The following is a 16,976-nucleotide window of genomic DNA, read 5'->3' as shown; positions in this document are numbered from 1 at the left end:
TGATCGGCTGCCTCCTGCACAGCCTCCACTGGGGATTGTTGCTGTTAATTTCACCATGGAAGAGAAACATCAATGATGCGAGATAATCATAGATCAGCTGCCTCCTGCACGCCCCCTCCCCAGGCATGTGCCCTGACCGCCCTGACCTCCTGGTTCATAGGTAGATGCTTAACCACTGAGGCACACCGGCTGGCCTTAACATGTATTTTAACTTGGTTTCCTGGTGAAGACACGAGACAAAAATATCAGCAACTTTTCCTTGCAGAGCCTGTTTTCTATTGAAAGTTTACACAGGACCTCTGAAACTTTGCCCAGGTGTTTGCCAGGGGAGAGCTCTCAGAGCTAAAGGGTGGGAAAAAGCGCAGAAGACTACGCTTACCTCATCTTGAACTTTTCTCTGCTTGAAATTAGCATTTTCTTGAGTTGGGGAATTGATCTGGGAGAGTCTTATCCTAGTGATCTGAAATAAGTTTCTCTTCCACAGGTCTCTCCTTTCCCTGGGAAGAAAAATGGCTTCTGTTGCAGTTGACCCACAACCGGTATGAATTTTGAACAGCTATTTCTTGATTCCTTTCCCTCCCCTTGTGTTTTGGGAAGTTAATCCCCTTCCCCTTCTTGATTGCAGAGTGTGGTGACCAGGGTGGCCAACCTACCCTTGGTGAGCTCTACCTATGACCTCGTCTCCTCGGCCTACGTCACTACAAAGGATCAGTATCCTTACCTGAAGTCCGTGTGTGAGATGGCGGAGAAGGGTGTGAAGACCATCACGTCTGTGGCAGTGATGAGTGCTCAGCCCATCATCCAGAAGCTAGAGCCTCAAAGTGAGTTCTGATTCCCACTCCACATTTAGTCCAAGGGGCTTGTTGGAGCAAGCCTGGAGCTGGTTTGAATATGGCGAATGCCAGCCTCGTGCCCCAAGCACACAGGGAGTCTGCAGCCTTTCCTGAGGCACGTATTGCCTTTGTCCATAAGCTGCCAGGTGACCCTCATTGTTATAGAAAGCTTCTTCATAGCCATGGCAGATGTTCATGGTAACTTTATTTATTTATAAAATATATTTTTATTGATTGCAGAGAGGAAGGGAGAGAGAGATAGAAACATCAATGATGAGAGAGAATCATTGATTGGCTGCTTCCTGCATGTCCCCACTGGGGATCGATCCCGAAACCCAGTCATGTGCCCTTGACCAGAATCGAACTGGGGACCCTTCAGTCCGCAGGCTGACGCTCTATCCACTGAGCCAAACTGTCCAGGGCTCATGATAACTTTAAAAAAATCCCCCACTGCCCTAGTCTGTTTGGCTCAGTGGATAGAGTGTCGGCCTGCCGACTGAAGGGTCCTGGGTTGCGGGCACCATCCCCAGTAGGGGGCGTGCAGGAGGCAGCCGATCAATGATTCTCTCTCATCATTGATGTTTCTATCTTTCTCTCCCTCTACCTTCCTCTCTAAAATCAATAAAAATAAATATTTAAAAAAAATCCCCCACAGATGTTTCTGTGTTGGCAACAGGTCACTAGGGGAGCCAGTGTGTCAACTGAAATTAACTTCTTTAGGACCAGACAGTGTACATGAACTGTTTTAAAAATAAATAACATCTTTATTGAGGTATAGTTAACCACCATACAATTCACCCACTTAACATGTACTGTCAATGTTGGTTTTTTTGGTTTTTTTTTAGTATATTTACAGAGTTATGTAAGCATCACCACCATAAATTTTAGAACATTTTTACCACCCCAGAAAGGAACCTTATACCAGTTTCTGTTTGGATGATGAAAAAGTTCTGGGAATGATAGGTATGATAGTTGCACAACATATTAGTGTTTCATTCCTTTTTATTGTGGAATAATATTCCATTGTGTGATTAGATCACATTTTTTTATTCATCAGTCGATGGACATTTGGGTGCTTTTGCTTTTTGGCAATAAGAATAATGAATGCTACTCTGAACATTTGTGTCTAAGTTTTTGTGTGGGCACATCAATATGCCTGGGAGTGGTATTGCTAGGTCATATAATAGCTATTTCAGCTTTTGAGGAACTGCCAGGCCGTTTTCCAAAGTGGCTTATAATCTTACATTCCCACTAGTAGTATATCAAGACTTTCCGCATGAGCCCTTTATAATGAAGGGTTAAATCCTTCCCCCAAATGGTTAAGTCATGAGCTTTCTGGAGTATAAGGAACCTTTAGAGACCAGTTTTCCATCTCTGTTACTTCCCAAATGAGTTTAGGACTAGTGCTTGGCTTGGTCATCATTAGGGCTTGGAAGGTTGGACTAAAATCTAGGCCTTATTAGGGAGGTCCAGAGTGCTGTTAGCATACCATTCCCCATTGCCGCATACTGAATTAAGTGTAGGTAGGGGTTAAACCAGCATGGAAATGCTAATTTTGAGAGTTCTTAGAATGAGGGTTCAGGTGAAGCCTGGCTCCTCTTGGCATGAACCTCAGGAGCCAGGGGATGAGGAAGAAACTTCTTAGCCAGCTTCCTACCTGGCTTGCCTGCTGCTCTCCCACCCCCTTATTTCCCTGTCAGTAGAAGAACTTGCCAGCTGAGCCTCTTCCTGTCTGAGCTGGAGAAATTGGCAATGCATAGTGTGATAAATGAAGATCAGTGATTTTGCTGTTTCTATAACTAAATGTTTATGGTATAATAATATGTATGCATTCTATACATACACTATTAACATTTTCCCCATTTGTGATTTTTTTTAGTTGCTGTTGCCAATAACTATGCCTGTATGGGGCTAGACAGGATTGAGGAGAAACTGCCTATTCTGAATCAGCCAACAAAGCAGGTGAGCTTGGGACAAGAGTGTGAGGCTTTCCATCTCATATTTTCATGTTCTATTTGTTTAGCATAACTGGTTCCCAGGGGTGTTCGGTAAATGCACAGGTGGTATATAGAAGCTTTCGCACTTGGTGTCTGAGCGCACATCCAGTAAGATGGAGACACAGGCATGTCTGCCTATAACATGCTGAAAAACTTTTTTTAAACTTTGCTTTTAGTTTCTTTTTTTAAATATATTTTTATTGATTTCAAAGAGGAAGGGAGGGGGAGAGAGAGATAGAAACATCAATGATGAGAGAGAATCATTGATCGGCTGCCTCGTGCAGGACCCCTACTGGGGACTGAGTCCAAAACCCAGGCATGTGCCCTTGACCAGAATCGAACCCAGGACCCTTCAGTCCGCAGGCTGACGCTCTGTCCACTCAGCCAAACCGGCTAAGACATATTGACAAATTTTATATCTTTACCTCATTTGTTCCTCCAACAACCCTTGAGTGGTGGCCAGTAGGGCAAATATACCTGAAAGTTGAGGCTCATCTATTCTTAGTGACTTGCCCAAGTCATAAAGCTAGAGAGTGAAAGAGCCCTATTCTTTCTTCCTTTTTTTTAATTTTAGAGTTATTGTGAGAATTAGTTGATTTAATTAATATATATATTTCAGAGAGGAAGGGAGAGGGAGGGAGAGAGAGAAACATCAATGATGAGAGAGAATCATTAATTGGCTACCTCCTGTATACCCCTACCGGGAATTGAGCCTGCAACGAGGGCATGTTCCCTGACTGGGAATCAAACCGTGAACTCCTAGTTCAGAGGTCAACATTCAACCACTGAGCCACACTGGCTAGTCCCTAGTCCTTCTTTAACTCTTCAACTATGCTACCTTAGTTAAGACCTTAAATATCTATTCATGCCCTTGTTTCTCACCAACCAAGTGCTCTCCTTTTCTGCTTGTAGGTTGTTGCCAATGCCAAAGGTGCGGTGACTGGGGCGAAAGATGCTGTGACGACGACTGTGACTGGAGCCAAGGATTCCGTGACCAGCACGATCACTGGGGTGGTGGACAAGACCAAAGAAGCCGTGACAGGCAGTGTGGAGAAGACCAAGTCTGTGGTCAATGACAGCATTAACACAGTCATGGGCAGTCGGGTGATGCAGCTGGTGAGCAGTGGAGTGGAAAATGCTCTCAGCACATCAGAGCTGCTGGTAGACCAGTACCTCCCTCTCACTGAGGAAGAACTAGGTAAGTGTTTCTTTTGTCTTGAAATAATGTTGCATATCTTAAATCAGCTTCATTGAGATATACTTTATACACCAAAAAATTCACCTTTTTCATACTAAATTTATGGTGGCACAACCATCACCTCAATTTAGTTTTAGAACATTTCTATCATCCTAAAAGATCCTCATGCCTGAATCTCCATTATCTTCCTCAGACAACCACTATTCTTTCTGTGTTTATAGATGTTCTGTTCTTTCTTAAGACAATATTAAGTTTCACATTGAATTGTACATAATAGTTTTGAAATTTTAAGAGAAATTAGCCTGGAGAAATATTTTCTACAAATGGATAGTCTTTAATGGGCTGCTTTACAGAGCCATTAAACATTTAGTGGCTCCTGTATGCCAGGTACTATGTTGCCCAAGAAGCTCACTCTAATGGGAAGAGACATGTGTAGATGAGCCTTCAGATGCGGTGATATGTTCTGGGTAGTCAAGCACAGCAGTAGACACGATTTGTCCTGGGAAAATGAGTGCATAATTCAGCCATGGGCAAACTACGGCCCGCGGGCTGGATCCGGCCCGTTTGAAATGAATAAAACTATTGGAAAAAAAAGACCGTACCCTTTTATGTAATGATGTTTACTTTGAATTTATATTAGTTCACACAAACACTCCATCCATGCTTTTGTTCCGGCCTTCCGGTCCAGTTTAAGAACCCATTGTGGCCCTCGAGTCAAAAAGTTTGCCCACCCCTGGCGTAATTGCTGGTGGGTGGGTCGAGGCGCCAAAATCAAGATCCAGGTTAGAGTCCAAGCCTTATCTCTTAGAGCTGTGATCCCTTATGTTTGTTTGTTTTTTGTCCCTTCTTTCTAACTTCAGAAAAAGAAGCAAAAAAGGTGGAAGGATTTGAGACTGTTCAGAAGCCAAGTTATTATATTAGGCTGGGGTCGCTGTCGACCAAGCTCCGCTCACGTGCCTACCAGCAGGCTCTCGGCAGGGTGAAAGAAGCTAAGCAAAAAAGCCAGGAGACCATTTCCCAGCTCCATTCCACTGTGAACCTGGTGAGTAAAAGCTCATTTAAAGTTAGCTAAAGAGAGATCAACCAAAGGACTTGCATGCATGCATATAAGCCTAGCCAATGGACACAGACAACGGGGGGGTGAAGGCATGAGAGGGGGAGGAGGAGGAGGATGGGGGGGAGTAGTTGGGGGGTAAGGACACATATGTAATACTTTAATCAATAAAGAAACTTAAAAAATAAATAAATAAAGGTAGCTGAAGTGAGTTTATTTATCTCAAGGGATGAGAGTTAATGTAATCATGAAATCCAAGAATTTTAACTTTACCTTATGAACAACCCAATAGAAAAATGGTCAAAGAGTATATAGAAACTCACAGAAAAGGAAGTATAAATAGCTGAAATATCTGAAGCGATGCTAATCTCACTCCAAGGGGTCAAATTATAGATGCCTATCTTTTCTGAACACACTGGCGAAGTGTGATGCTGTGGCCAGTGGTGTAGAGAAAGGGGTGTACTTGTGGACTTCTGGAGGATTTGGGGGGCAGTTCTCAGAAGGGTAAAAGCACACCTATTCCCTGGCAGTTTTACTTGTAGAAATTTACCCCACAGCTATGTATGTTTAGAGTTGCTGAAGGTTATAAACACTGCATGGCAACTAATAAGGAACTAATTAAATTGATATATCACAAAAGAGTATTGTGTAGCCATTGAAGATTGCCAAGTTACAGAACAGTATGTACTGTATTGCCGTTCTTGGGAGGGGAAATGACGGCTGACAACAGGGAAGAGGAAGTTTGAATTCCTTTTTTGTAATTTCCTCTTATACTTCACACATAAATGTTAAATTTCAGTTGCCTTACCTATGCTAAACTGGAGGTAAATATGGAGACAGTGGCTTAATAGCTTAAGTAGAGGCAGCAAAGAAGTTCGATTACTTGATAACAAATAACGATGATGGCAGGGATTGCTGTCCTTAAACTCTGATGGATATTCCTGGTTTTTATGTTCTATGATTTACATCATAGATCCGAGAGCAGACTGACACGAAGGTCTGACGAGTTCCTTTGTTTTATTTCAATGTGCTCTAGATTGAATTTGCCAGGGAGAATGTGCAGAGTGCCAACCAGAGAATTCAGGATGCTCAGGACAAGTTCTACCTGTCCTGGGTGGAGTGGAAGAAAAGCATTGGCTACGACGACACCGATGAATCCCACTGCGCTGAGGTGAGATGACTAGGACACAATCATCCATGACCATTTAAGAAGTTCTACCAGACTTTTATTATTTAAATTTTCCCGTTATTCCTCTTAGAAAACTCTTCTCCAGCAAAAGTTTGAACAGAATAGCAGAACTGCAGTAACTTGAATAACCTCCTGCTATTGCCCCTGGTGGGATGCAGCTTAAAGAGGAACATGGGCCTTAACCTCAGTACAGACTAACAAGGGGTGCAGGCATTTTTATGTGGCGGTGTTTTTGACAGCATAGAAACAGGAACTATGAGACTAAATAAGGAAAGTACCTAAGTTGGACTTGGAGTGAGGATGGGTGAGTCAGATGACTTTCTGGAGGAGGTGCGTGCTAAGCTGCAACTGAATGGGAGAGTAAACTAGGTGAAAGGGCAGTGAGGCGACTACTGTTCCAGACAGAAGAAATAGCACATTGCAATACTTAAAAAGTGGTTCTTTAGGTTCCAAAAGCTAGTATGCATGTGTAGAAATGTGAATAAAAACACTGCTGCATTCGGGGTTGTTAGGAGGATTTTAAAAAGTTGAGGAAGACACACATGTGCAGTGACACGTAACCAACTGACTGTAATTGAACGAATTCCTACAGAGCACTGTTGGGCCCACTGCTAATTTTAAACCTGTTTTATTTTTAGCACATCGAGTCACGTACTCTTGCTATTGCGAGAAACCTGACTCAGCAGCTGCAGACCACGTGCTCCACCCTCCTGTCTAACATCCAAGGGTTACCACAGAACATTCAAGACCAGGCCAGTCACGTGGGGGTGATGGCTGGCGACATCTGCACAGTGTTCCGCAATGCTTCATCCTTTAAAGAAGTGTCCGACGGCTTCCTCACGTCTAGCAAGGGGCAGCTGCAGAAAATGAAGGAGTCGTTAGATAATGTGATGGATTATCTTGTTAACAACACACCCCTCAACTGGCTGGTAGGTCCCTTTCATCCTCAGATAATCGAGTCTCAGAATGCTGAGCACCGTGTTGCAGAGAAGGACACAACCAGCCGGCAGGCCCAGCGGCCTGAGCACAAAACACAGTAATCCCGTCCGTGTCACCAGCGCATGGGGCAGCCAGCCAGATGACGTCTTCTGTTATGTTGCAATTCACCTGCTAGACAACTCTGACTTGGGGAAACAGCGAGCTAGAAAAAAAAGGGCCCCTTCATTGTAGTCATTTCCAACTGGATTAAGACCTTTCAAGTTTCTGGCCTTAGCAGATGAGTCATTTTGTTTACCTGGCTGGTAAGAAAAGAATGATAGACTGGTCAGAGCCTAGTCAGAGGTCACAAAAAGTTACGCTGCATATATGGTCTCATTCTGTTGCCACTGTTGCTGCCTGTCTGTACCGAATAAAAACACCTTCGTGTGGGTTGTCGTGCGAACTGGCGTCTGCTCCCGTTTGATCTGCGCAGGCCTCATCATTGTTGTGTCTCACAATGCATGCTTGTACAACTTTAGTTTTTTTCAACTTTTTCATAAAGGAATGCCTCCTGTGAGTTCAATAAAATTCACTGCACAATAGATCAGTTTTATGCTGTGTGTTCCATGTGCTTTGTATGTTGCTTTCACAGAGCAGCTTGGCCTGCATGACAGGGTTATTAATACACATACATGAATTCCAATTGGCCTGTTAGAGGGAATTTGGCAGTATGATAACATTAGATGACTAATGTCAAAAATGGAATGTTCGATGACAGGTTTTAAACAAGTGAAAAGCTAATGGACATATAAGAATTTTACTGGGCGAGAGTTGCCTTCATTTGCCCATTTACTGGACCCTTGAGATTAATTAACTAGTCGTTAATCTCTTAGCCTTAGTTTTCTCATCTGTTATAAAATTAGTGATGCCTCACCAGATGGAAGTGAAGTGTTTGAAGATGCGCTGTCTTTTTCTGTTTTTGCACTAAAGGCATGGGGACACCATCTGTGGGACAGTGACATGTAATATCTTCAACTTGCTAGTTCGGGTGTGAGAATATACTATGAGGTCATGATTAGTCAAATATTTCCACTTTGTTAAGTCATTATATTGAAAGACTAAAAAAAAAATGAAAAGGGGAAAGCTAAAGTTTGGTTTGCCCGAGATATCTCTGAGTGTCATTCAGCTCGTGGAGATGGTAGTGAGGGAAGGGAGAAAGCAGGGTAGATACCTGTGCATTTACCTATCAGGTGTGGGGATGGCAAGGAGGGCCTCTTCTGGGCTCATGGACTTGGGCTTGGGTCAGCGGGGCCTTACCCAGTCTCAGGAGTGACCCAGCACTGAGGCCTGCATGGGTGATGGTCTTGTAAGATATCCCTGCTCTATCAACTAAAGTACTTGTTGCTTATGTCTCAGGGCAACACCCTCATGCTCTAGTGTCCACCTTCCCAGCAGGTATCCTATATTTCCACAGTAACCATATGGTGAGGAAAAGATACGGAATCATCCCACTGTTGAGTATCTAAGTTCCTAGTCTAAAAGGTAATAGCAAATGCTCATAGAGAAGAAGTTTCTTCAGGCATAAGGTCAGCTTAAGCCAAAGACATGTTTTATGGTGTCTTCCCTGCTCTCCTTGCTTCTCTTTTGAAATTCTGATGTCACTCTCCCATGTTTTTTTTAAATATATTTTATTGATTTTTTACAGAGCAGAAGGGAGAGGGATAGAGAGTTAGAAACATCGATGAGAGAGAAACATCAATCTGCTGCCTCCTGCACACTCCCCACTGGGGATGTGCCCGCAACCAAGGTACATGCCCTTGACCAGAATCGAACCTGGAGCCCTTGAGTCCGCAGGCTGACGCTCTATCCACCAGTTTGGTTAGGGCCTCTCCCATGTTTTAGAAGTTACTGATTCCTGAAAGTAATGGTGTCAACTGGGGTAGGCCCAGGTCACATTTTTATGGCTGGTGAGGGATGAAGCCTTCTTTTTTTTTTTTTTTTTTAATCTTTTTCTTTCTTTCTTGGATGAAACCTTTTTTTTTTTAAACCTCACCTGAGGGCATGTTCTTTTTTAAAAAAATTTATCTTTATTGTTGAAAGTATTATAGATGCCCTCTTTTTCCCCCCTATTGACTCTCCCCCGCTGTTCCCCCCCACCTTGCCCCAGGCCTTCACCAAACTAGTGTCTGTGTTCATGAGTTACACATATATGCATATAAGTTCTTCGGTTAATCTTTCCTGTCCCTGCGCCCCGCCCCCCCTATTTTATCGTCAGTTTATTTTGCTCATTAGGTTCCACATATAAGTGAGGTCATGTGACAATTGTCTTTTTCTGACTGGCTTATTTTGCTTAGCGTAATATTCTCCAGGTCCCTCCATGCTGGGGAGGACATGTTCTTTATTGATTTTAGAGAGAGAAAGGGAGACATCAATGTGAGAGGGAAACATCAATCCATTGCTTCTCATACACGCCCTGATCGGGGATTGAACCTGAAACCTTTTGGTGTACGGGATGAAGCTCCAACTGACTGAGCCACCTGGCCAGGGCTTGGATGAAGCCTTCTTGATCCTCCAGCTGGGGCTAAGCTGAGCTGGGAGGCAGAGACAGGGTACTCGGGTGGAAAAGGCTGAAAAGGAAAATCACATCCTCAGTTGCTGCTGAGGTGGTGAGAAGCAGACAGCCTACTGAGTTTGGCTGTGACATTGCTAAATAATACAATGCATCCTTAGTTAAGATTGTTAGTAAAATGACTAAGTGAAATGATAGGAAGGCAGTGTGAAAGGCAAATGTTTGAAGGAGGGGGGACAGAGTTGCTTGGGATTCTTTCATGCTTAATTTGCTTAAAATGAGTTTACAGATAAATAAACAAACAAAGTAGGCTTGCAGATTAGAGAGACATGGATTATAATATACTGAAAAGCTTGGAATCTCACAGGGGAGCCTAGTCTTGATGTAGAATGGACCTTTAGGTTATTTAGCTTGGTACTGGTTTTATGAAAGAGCTATTTGAGAGAACCATATAAAAGATATTAAACATTAACATTTTGGGGTTAAAATTTTTTAAAAATTAATTTGTACATTGATTGGTTAGAGACAATGTGGATATGTAGGTGCTTACATTATTATATGTACCTCCATTAAAAAATAATTTGGTTCAATATTTGAGTTTCTAATAGTGTAAGGCATGAACTCTGCCCTGCTGAGAATGTAAACACCAGAAACTGTCCTCAAGAGACTTATAAAAGTCTTAGGAAAGTTGGTTGGTGAATATTCAAGAACTATCCTGATAGAGAACACTCTTTATCCTTCACCTTTAATGGCTCCCAGTTGCTAATTTTTTAATTCCCTACCTTTATTACAAAACTAACCTGCAAAATATGACAAATTAGCATAAGGCTGTCCAGAGCAACAATTTGAGTTTTAAGTTTTATTCACCAAAGTGAAAGAGAACACTAACTTAAGTTATCGCTCCTCTGAGGGGCAAAGAGGTCTGATGTCTTCCAGAACGTAGGAAGGTAGAGAAGAATGTTATTGGTTGACATTTTACAAAAGTAATGAGTAGATTAAATGGTTCTTTTGTGTATCAGTGATGAAAAATGGTTACCATTTAAATTTTCATTTATCTTGGGCATATACCTAGGAGCGGAATTGCTCATGGGTCATACGGTCACTCTCCGTTTACTTGAGGAACTGTCAGACTATTTTCCAAAGTGGCTGCAGCATTTGCATTCTCACCTGCAGGGTATGAGGGCTCTGATTTCGCCATATCTTCACCAACAGTTGTTATTTGACTTTTTGATTCTAGCTAACCATTTAAATTATAAAGGAATAAGAGTAGATGTTGAGTAGTGTGAATCAAGCACTTTTCCTATTTCACTGTCTACACAGGCTAGAGCAAAAAAAACTCGGCTACAGAGGTAGCTAGTGTAGCTATCAGATTGACTTCCTTATATAAAGTGGCCCAAGGGAGCTTTCAGCATAGATAGAACCACATCATCTTCCCCTACCCTCTCTGTCTATGCCAGGGATTATTAACCGGGAATTCTGATAAAATGCAGCTTCCTGGGTTCCATCACCAGAGAATCTGGTTAGTAGGTCTTCAGGTAGTACCAGGCATCTCCACTTTTAAAAAGCGTCCGCCCTTACCCACCCCCAACACCATCCCCCCCATCATCCCTAGTGATTCTATTGCAGGTGATCCACTTTGGGAAGCAAAGGAAATAGGAAACAAATGATTTTAACCTGAAATAAAAATAGGGATAGGGTTACCTATAGTACCCTCTCCTCAAACAAGACCCTCACTGTGGGCTCCATAAAATATTTTAAAAGGCCTTCTGTTGATGTATTTGCTTACAGTAAATGTTTCACATATACAGGTGCTAGCATTGACTAGTTCATTGCTATTCAGTGGGTAGCAAGAATCACTTGCATTGTGTTGTGGTAAGTGACAACCTTTTTCCTAGGCTGAGAGTTCTAACTACTTCCATAGACTCTTTTTAGCCAATGATAAAACACTGGTATAAGAGGGTGTTCCTACTGTAGGGCAGGAGGTGTGCCCTCTCTCAAACTGTACCAGATTATTCAAGTAAAGGGTAAAGAGAGTAAAGCAGAACCAAGATGCTACTGACCCTCCAACTGCAGGCACATAATCAAGCTAAATATGCAAACTATTATGAAGGGGGAGAGGATTCTGTTAAAATCAAACTCTCAACAGGGTTAGTCTTACCTATTTGGTGTTAGAGCTAATCATTACCTCTTGCATGATCCTTTTATGGCCCTATACATAGGAATTCCTTTTATTTTATTTTAAATTTTTATTTACCGATGAGAGAGAGAAAGAAGGGGCGGGGAGAGAGAGAGAGGGAAACTTTTGTTGTTCTACTTATTTATGCATTCATTGGTTGCTTTCTGTATGTGCCCTGACCTGGGATTGAACCCACAATCTTGGTGTATGGGGATACGCTCTAACCAACTGAGCTTCCCCAGCCAGGGCCATAGGAATTCTTTTTATACAAACAAACAAAAATTTTATTTTTTCTTTATTTTTAAAAATATATTCTTATTGATTTCAGAGAGGAAGGGAGAGGGAGAGATAGAAACATCAATGATGAGAGAAAATAATTGATTTGCTGCCTCCTGCACACCCCCTATTGGAGATCAAGCCCACAACCTGGGCATGTGCCCTTGGCCAGAATCGAACCCGGGACCCTTCAATCTGCAGGCCTATGCTATCCACTGAACCAAACTGGCTAGGGCTTACTTTTTCTTTTCATTATTTCTTCTATAATGATTCTTTATTTCAAAATAAATCGTCATTCTGTGTCATGTTACCAGCATTGCATGCACATCACCTTAACTAGCAAGTTAAATTCCAAAAATGGTGTTTTTATTTCTGTAATAGCCTCACCAATCCAGGGCCCCAGGCCACCACTAGCTTAACTTCATGCAAATTAGAAGATGGTATCTTATCCTCATGCATGTAGTGCCACCTTCTGGAAAGTCATCATAAATATGGGAATCAAAGAAGTTTATGACAGAAAAGGTGCCCACTGTGGTTGTATGGTGAACAACCTGCATAATGTACACAGGGCCCAGGGAGTCCTAGCAAGGTCACTTGATTTTCTTGAAAAGAATATATTGCTGGTTTCCTGTCCTTTTCAGAGAGGGACTATGATTATCTCATTAGTTTCATAATAAGCATCTGGTTCTGAGTTTGGCCTCCATCAGTGATGGGTATTCACAGCAAGAGACTTCTACACTCCTTTGATATTGGTTCCGGTCAATGAAAAGGGGATCCATTTTATAAATCTGTGAGAGGATTTCTGCCACATTTCTAAAAACCCCATGACGATTGTCAGGCACAACCGCTACATTTTAACCTTACCATGGAAACTTGGTAGGCTGTGGCTACTTCTCAGCTGCTCCGCCCTCCCCTATTTTCTCCACTGGCTTTGAATTTAAGGGAAATGAGACACTTTGAATCATTCTGATCCTATGGAAGGCGAATTATTCATATGCCTCTCCTAAATCATTTCAGGGACTGGAGGTACATTTTTTTGTGGTAGTGGCAATGGAAACTTTTCTCCTAAAACTTTAAGTGTGGAATTTCCAACCTTTGCAATTGCAGAACTCTACTTTAGGCCAACAGTTACTTGGCCTATAGGTGACTGTGAAGGTTTGTATGTGTGGTGGTATTCAAGGAATTTATGAGAAAAGCTAGTGTTTATTGAACACCTTTTGTAAGCTAGGTTCATTGTATCTTTATTCACCTGCAACCCACTCAGGTATTTTCCTCACTTGAGAGGTGTGGAAAGAGGTAGAAAGAGATACGGGGCAGGGAGGGGATTTAGCACAATGTCTTACTGATGTCAAAGTGTGTGTGTATTTTTTCTATCCTAGCCTCTTTTCTTGTCTGGAGCCCAGAAAATCCCTCGGCTCATAGCTTCTTGTGTTGTAGCTTCCTGTTGTATTTTGCATTTATTTAAAAACAAATAAAGTGATATTGGATGTTGAAATATACATTTACTAGAGAGCTTTTAACCTAAAAAGTCTAAAATTACAGTTGTTGACCTGCCTGGCTGGATGCTCTGCATGCATTGGTATAAATATTGCTGGCTTTTGTGGGTGTTGGGCTGGATTTCATCTTTGCAAAGTGAACATTTCTGAGTAGCTAGAATGCAGTTTGCTCTCTCCAAAGTACACGCCTCAGGAACAAAAGGTGGACGTTTGTACCTCAGACCAGATAATCCTTTGAGCACCTGATTCTTAGGGAAAAGTGCAATGAAGGCCACAGCCAGATAAGGGGTCCCAATGACCAAAGCAAGATTCCTCGTGTGTGTGTGTGTGTGTGTGTGTGTGTGTGTGTGTGTGTTTGCTATTTTAGAAATTGTAATTTTTTTTCACTATTTTAATGCATAGCATCAAATTTACCATTTTTTGCCCAGCCGGTGTTGCTCAGTGATTGAGCATCAATCTATGAATTAGAAGGTCACAGTTTGATTCCTGATAGGGCACATGCCCAGGTTGCTGGCTTGATCACCAGTAGGAGGTGTACAGGAGGCAGCCGATCAATGATTCTCTCATCATTGATGTTTCTCTCTCTCTCTCTCCTTCTTCCTTTGTCTCTGAAATCAATAAAAGATATATTTTTAAAAAGAATAATAGATTGATAAATAGATGAATAACCAATAATGCTTTATATCTCATATTTTTAAAAAAGCTTTCACTTCTTAAGTCCACTACTGGTCAATTTCCTTTAAAGAGAAGTTTCCTAAGTACTTTTATAATATGAATGAATTTGGGAAATAAGACTACAACACCTTGTCAGAAAGCACAACTATGGACAAAGTAAGATTTACCCACATGCAGTAAGTAATGTCTCCATGAACTCACCTGAACCTAACAGCTTGCTTCATTCGTGTTTGTTTTACTATCCAACGTTCTTCTTTTACAGGTATTTGATTTCACGATCATAGACTTGACATCGGAGACCGATGAAATTCCAGATATTATAGCTTTGGAAGAAGAGGATGGATCAAATCATTCACACGCTAATAACCCTGAGTCCTCTCAGGGGGAAATGTTGAAAAACTAACAAGAAAATATTTCTTTGTCTGAAAACAAAATTTGTGTCATATTAAACTTCATGTTTGCTCGTGTGTTTATTCCTGTGGCTTTGGAGATTAATCTTTTGGGGCTTGGTCTATTTTTTTTAATTACAGGGCTTAATTGTAATGAAACTTGGATCTAAACTTTTATAAGAGATCGTAGTTCTGTATCATATATCATTTAATAGAGTCCTTTGAAGTTTAATCATTGAAATGCCTATAATAAAAATTGGTCTGTATAATTGTGAATTGTTGTGTGTGTATGTATTAATAGAGTGAAGATTTTGTGTGTGTGTGTATGTGTTTTGTTTTGCCTCCCAGGATTCATTTTTGCTTCTTGTGGTGTCAGAAATTTTGTATCTTTTTTAAAAAAATGTTCTTTATTGATTTTAGAGAGAGAGAAAGTGAGAAAAACATTGATCGGCTGCTTCCTGCATGCCCCCGACTGGGGATCGAGCCTACAACCTGGGCATGTGCCCTGACTAGGATTCAAACATATGACTCTAGGTGCACAGGATGATGCCCAACCAACTGAGCCATTATGGCCAGGCCAGAATCTTTGTACCTTTTGGGTTGGGGGAGGGTGTCTCAGTCAAGGGTTTTTGCTTTTCCTTAGCCTAGGTGTGGGCACATGACTGAAAACAGATCAACTGGGAGAAAGCATATCATGATTGGTAAAGATTTATGAGCTTTTAATTAGACTCTGGGCTCTAATCTTGGCTCTGCCACTTACTAGCTGTGTGACCTTAAACAAGTTACTTAATTTTTGTGTACCTCAATTTCCTCATCTGTAAAATGGAGATAATAGTAGGTTTGTCATAAAGAATCAAAAATCAATTGAAATTTTTAAAAAGCTTAGGTCCTCAAACTTTTTAAACAGGGGGCCAGTTCACTGTCCCTCAGACATTCCACACATGCGCACTGTGGGCCCGGGACGAGTCGGCTGCTAAGCAGGACAGGCAGTGGCAGCAAAAACACCTGGCAGGCCAGATAAATGTTTCGGTGGGCTGCATGTGGCCCGCAGGCCGTAGTTTGAGGACCCCTGGCTTAGAGTAATGGCTGACATAAAGCAGCGTTATTTAAATATTAGTTAAGTAAATTGTAGAAACAATGGCCAACCAAGGAGCAATAAGCATCCCTAGTGTCCAGGTTATAGTTTTTTAAAAATATGTTTTTATAGATTTTTTTAGAGAGGGAAAGAAGGAGAGGGATAGAGACATTGATCCACTACCCCCTGCATGGCCCCTACTGGGGAACAAGCCCACAACTCAGGCATGTGCACTGACTGGGAATTGAACTGGTAACCTCTTGGTTCATAGCTCAATGCTCAACTACTGAGCCACATCAGCGAGGCCAGGTTGTGGTTTTGAAATACCTTTTCCCACTAAAAGAAATCAGGGCTTACTGGACAAATGGCTGATTCCAGGTCTGAAGAATTGTATAAAGTGAGCTTTGAGCTTTTTGTTATTGCAGATAGCAAGGAAGCCAAGTTGAAGAGACTCCCATTGACCAAAGATGGGCAATCTTGAACTTCAATAAGGATAATAATTGCAATAGATTGAACCCCATCAAATGTGAACCCCACACAATCTTCAAATATTCAGTCTAATTGGTCACCTTCAGGGGATGATAGCAAACCAATTCTTTATCTTTTTTAAAAAAAATTTTAAAAAATATGTTTTATTGATTTTTTACAGAGAGGAAGGGAGAGAGAGAGTTAGAAACATCGATCAGCCCCCTCCTGCACATCTCCTACTGGGGATGTGCCCGCAACCCAGGTACATGCCCTTGACTGGAATCAAACCTGGGACCCTTCAGTCCGCAGGCCGACTCTCTACCCACTGAGCCAAACCGGTTTCAGCCAATTCTTTATCTTGAAAACTGGTAAATAAAGGAAAAGAATTTAGCCTTCCTTATGTATTTACCACTAGGTAAACAAATGGTAAATGAGGGAAAATTTCTCTCATAAAAGTATTCCTGCCCAAACCAGTTTGGCTCAGTGGATAGAGCGTTGGCCTGAGGACTCAAGGGTCCCAGGTTCGACTCCAGTCGGGGGCATGTGCCTTGGTTGCGGGCACATCCCCACTGGGGAGTGTGCAGGAGGCGGCTGATCGATGTTTCTCTCTCATCGATGTTTCTGACTCTCTATCCCTCCCCCTTCTCTCTGTAAAAACTCAAT

General features: G+C 41.9%; 1 protein-coding gene across 2 annotated transcripts; it reads left to right on the top strand.

The window, feature by feature from the left end:
- The first annotated feature begins 434 nt into the window (after nt 1-434).
- On the top strand, nt 435-15,041 carry PLIN2 (perilipin 2). 2 transcript variants are annotated; one of them, XM_015564729.1, is made up of 8 exons: nt 435-539; nt 626-821; nt 2,713-2,795; nt 3,743-4,028; nt 4,889-5,070; nt 6,119-6,253; nt 6,910-7,200; nt 14,644-15,041. In XM_015564729.1, exons 1-8 carry the CDS (start codon nt 510-512, stop codon nt 14,782-14,784), a joined length of 1,344 nt encoding a protein of 447 aa, XP_015420215.1. In that variant the 5' UTR covers nt 435-509; the 3' UTR covers nt 14,785-15,041. The 2 variants fall into 2 exon arrangements, with proteins under 2 accessions (XP_015420215.1, XP_006764988.1); XM_006764925.2 differs by lacking the exon at nt 14,644-15,041 and having other exon boundaries at nt 6,910-7,791.
- Nucleotides 15,042-16,976: the final 1,935 nt, after the last annotated feature.

This window comes from Myotis davidii, unplaced genomic scaffold (assembly GCF_000327345.1).
Source record: "Myotis davidii unplaced genomic scaffold, ASM32734v1 scaffold197, whole genome shotgun sequence".
Taxonomy (NCBI): domain Eukaryota; kingdom Metazoa; phylum Chordata; class Mammalia; order Chiroptera; family Vespertilionidae; genus Myotis; species Myotis davidii.
Note: the sequence above shows the minus strand (reverse complement) of the source record. Positions and strands in the feature narration are given on the sequence as shown.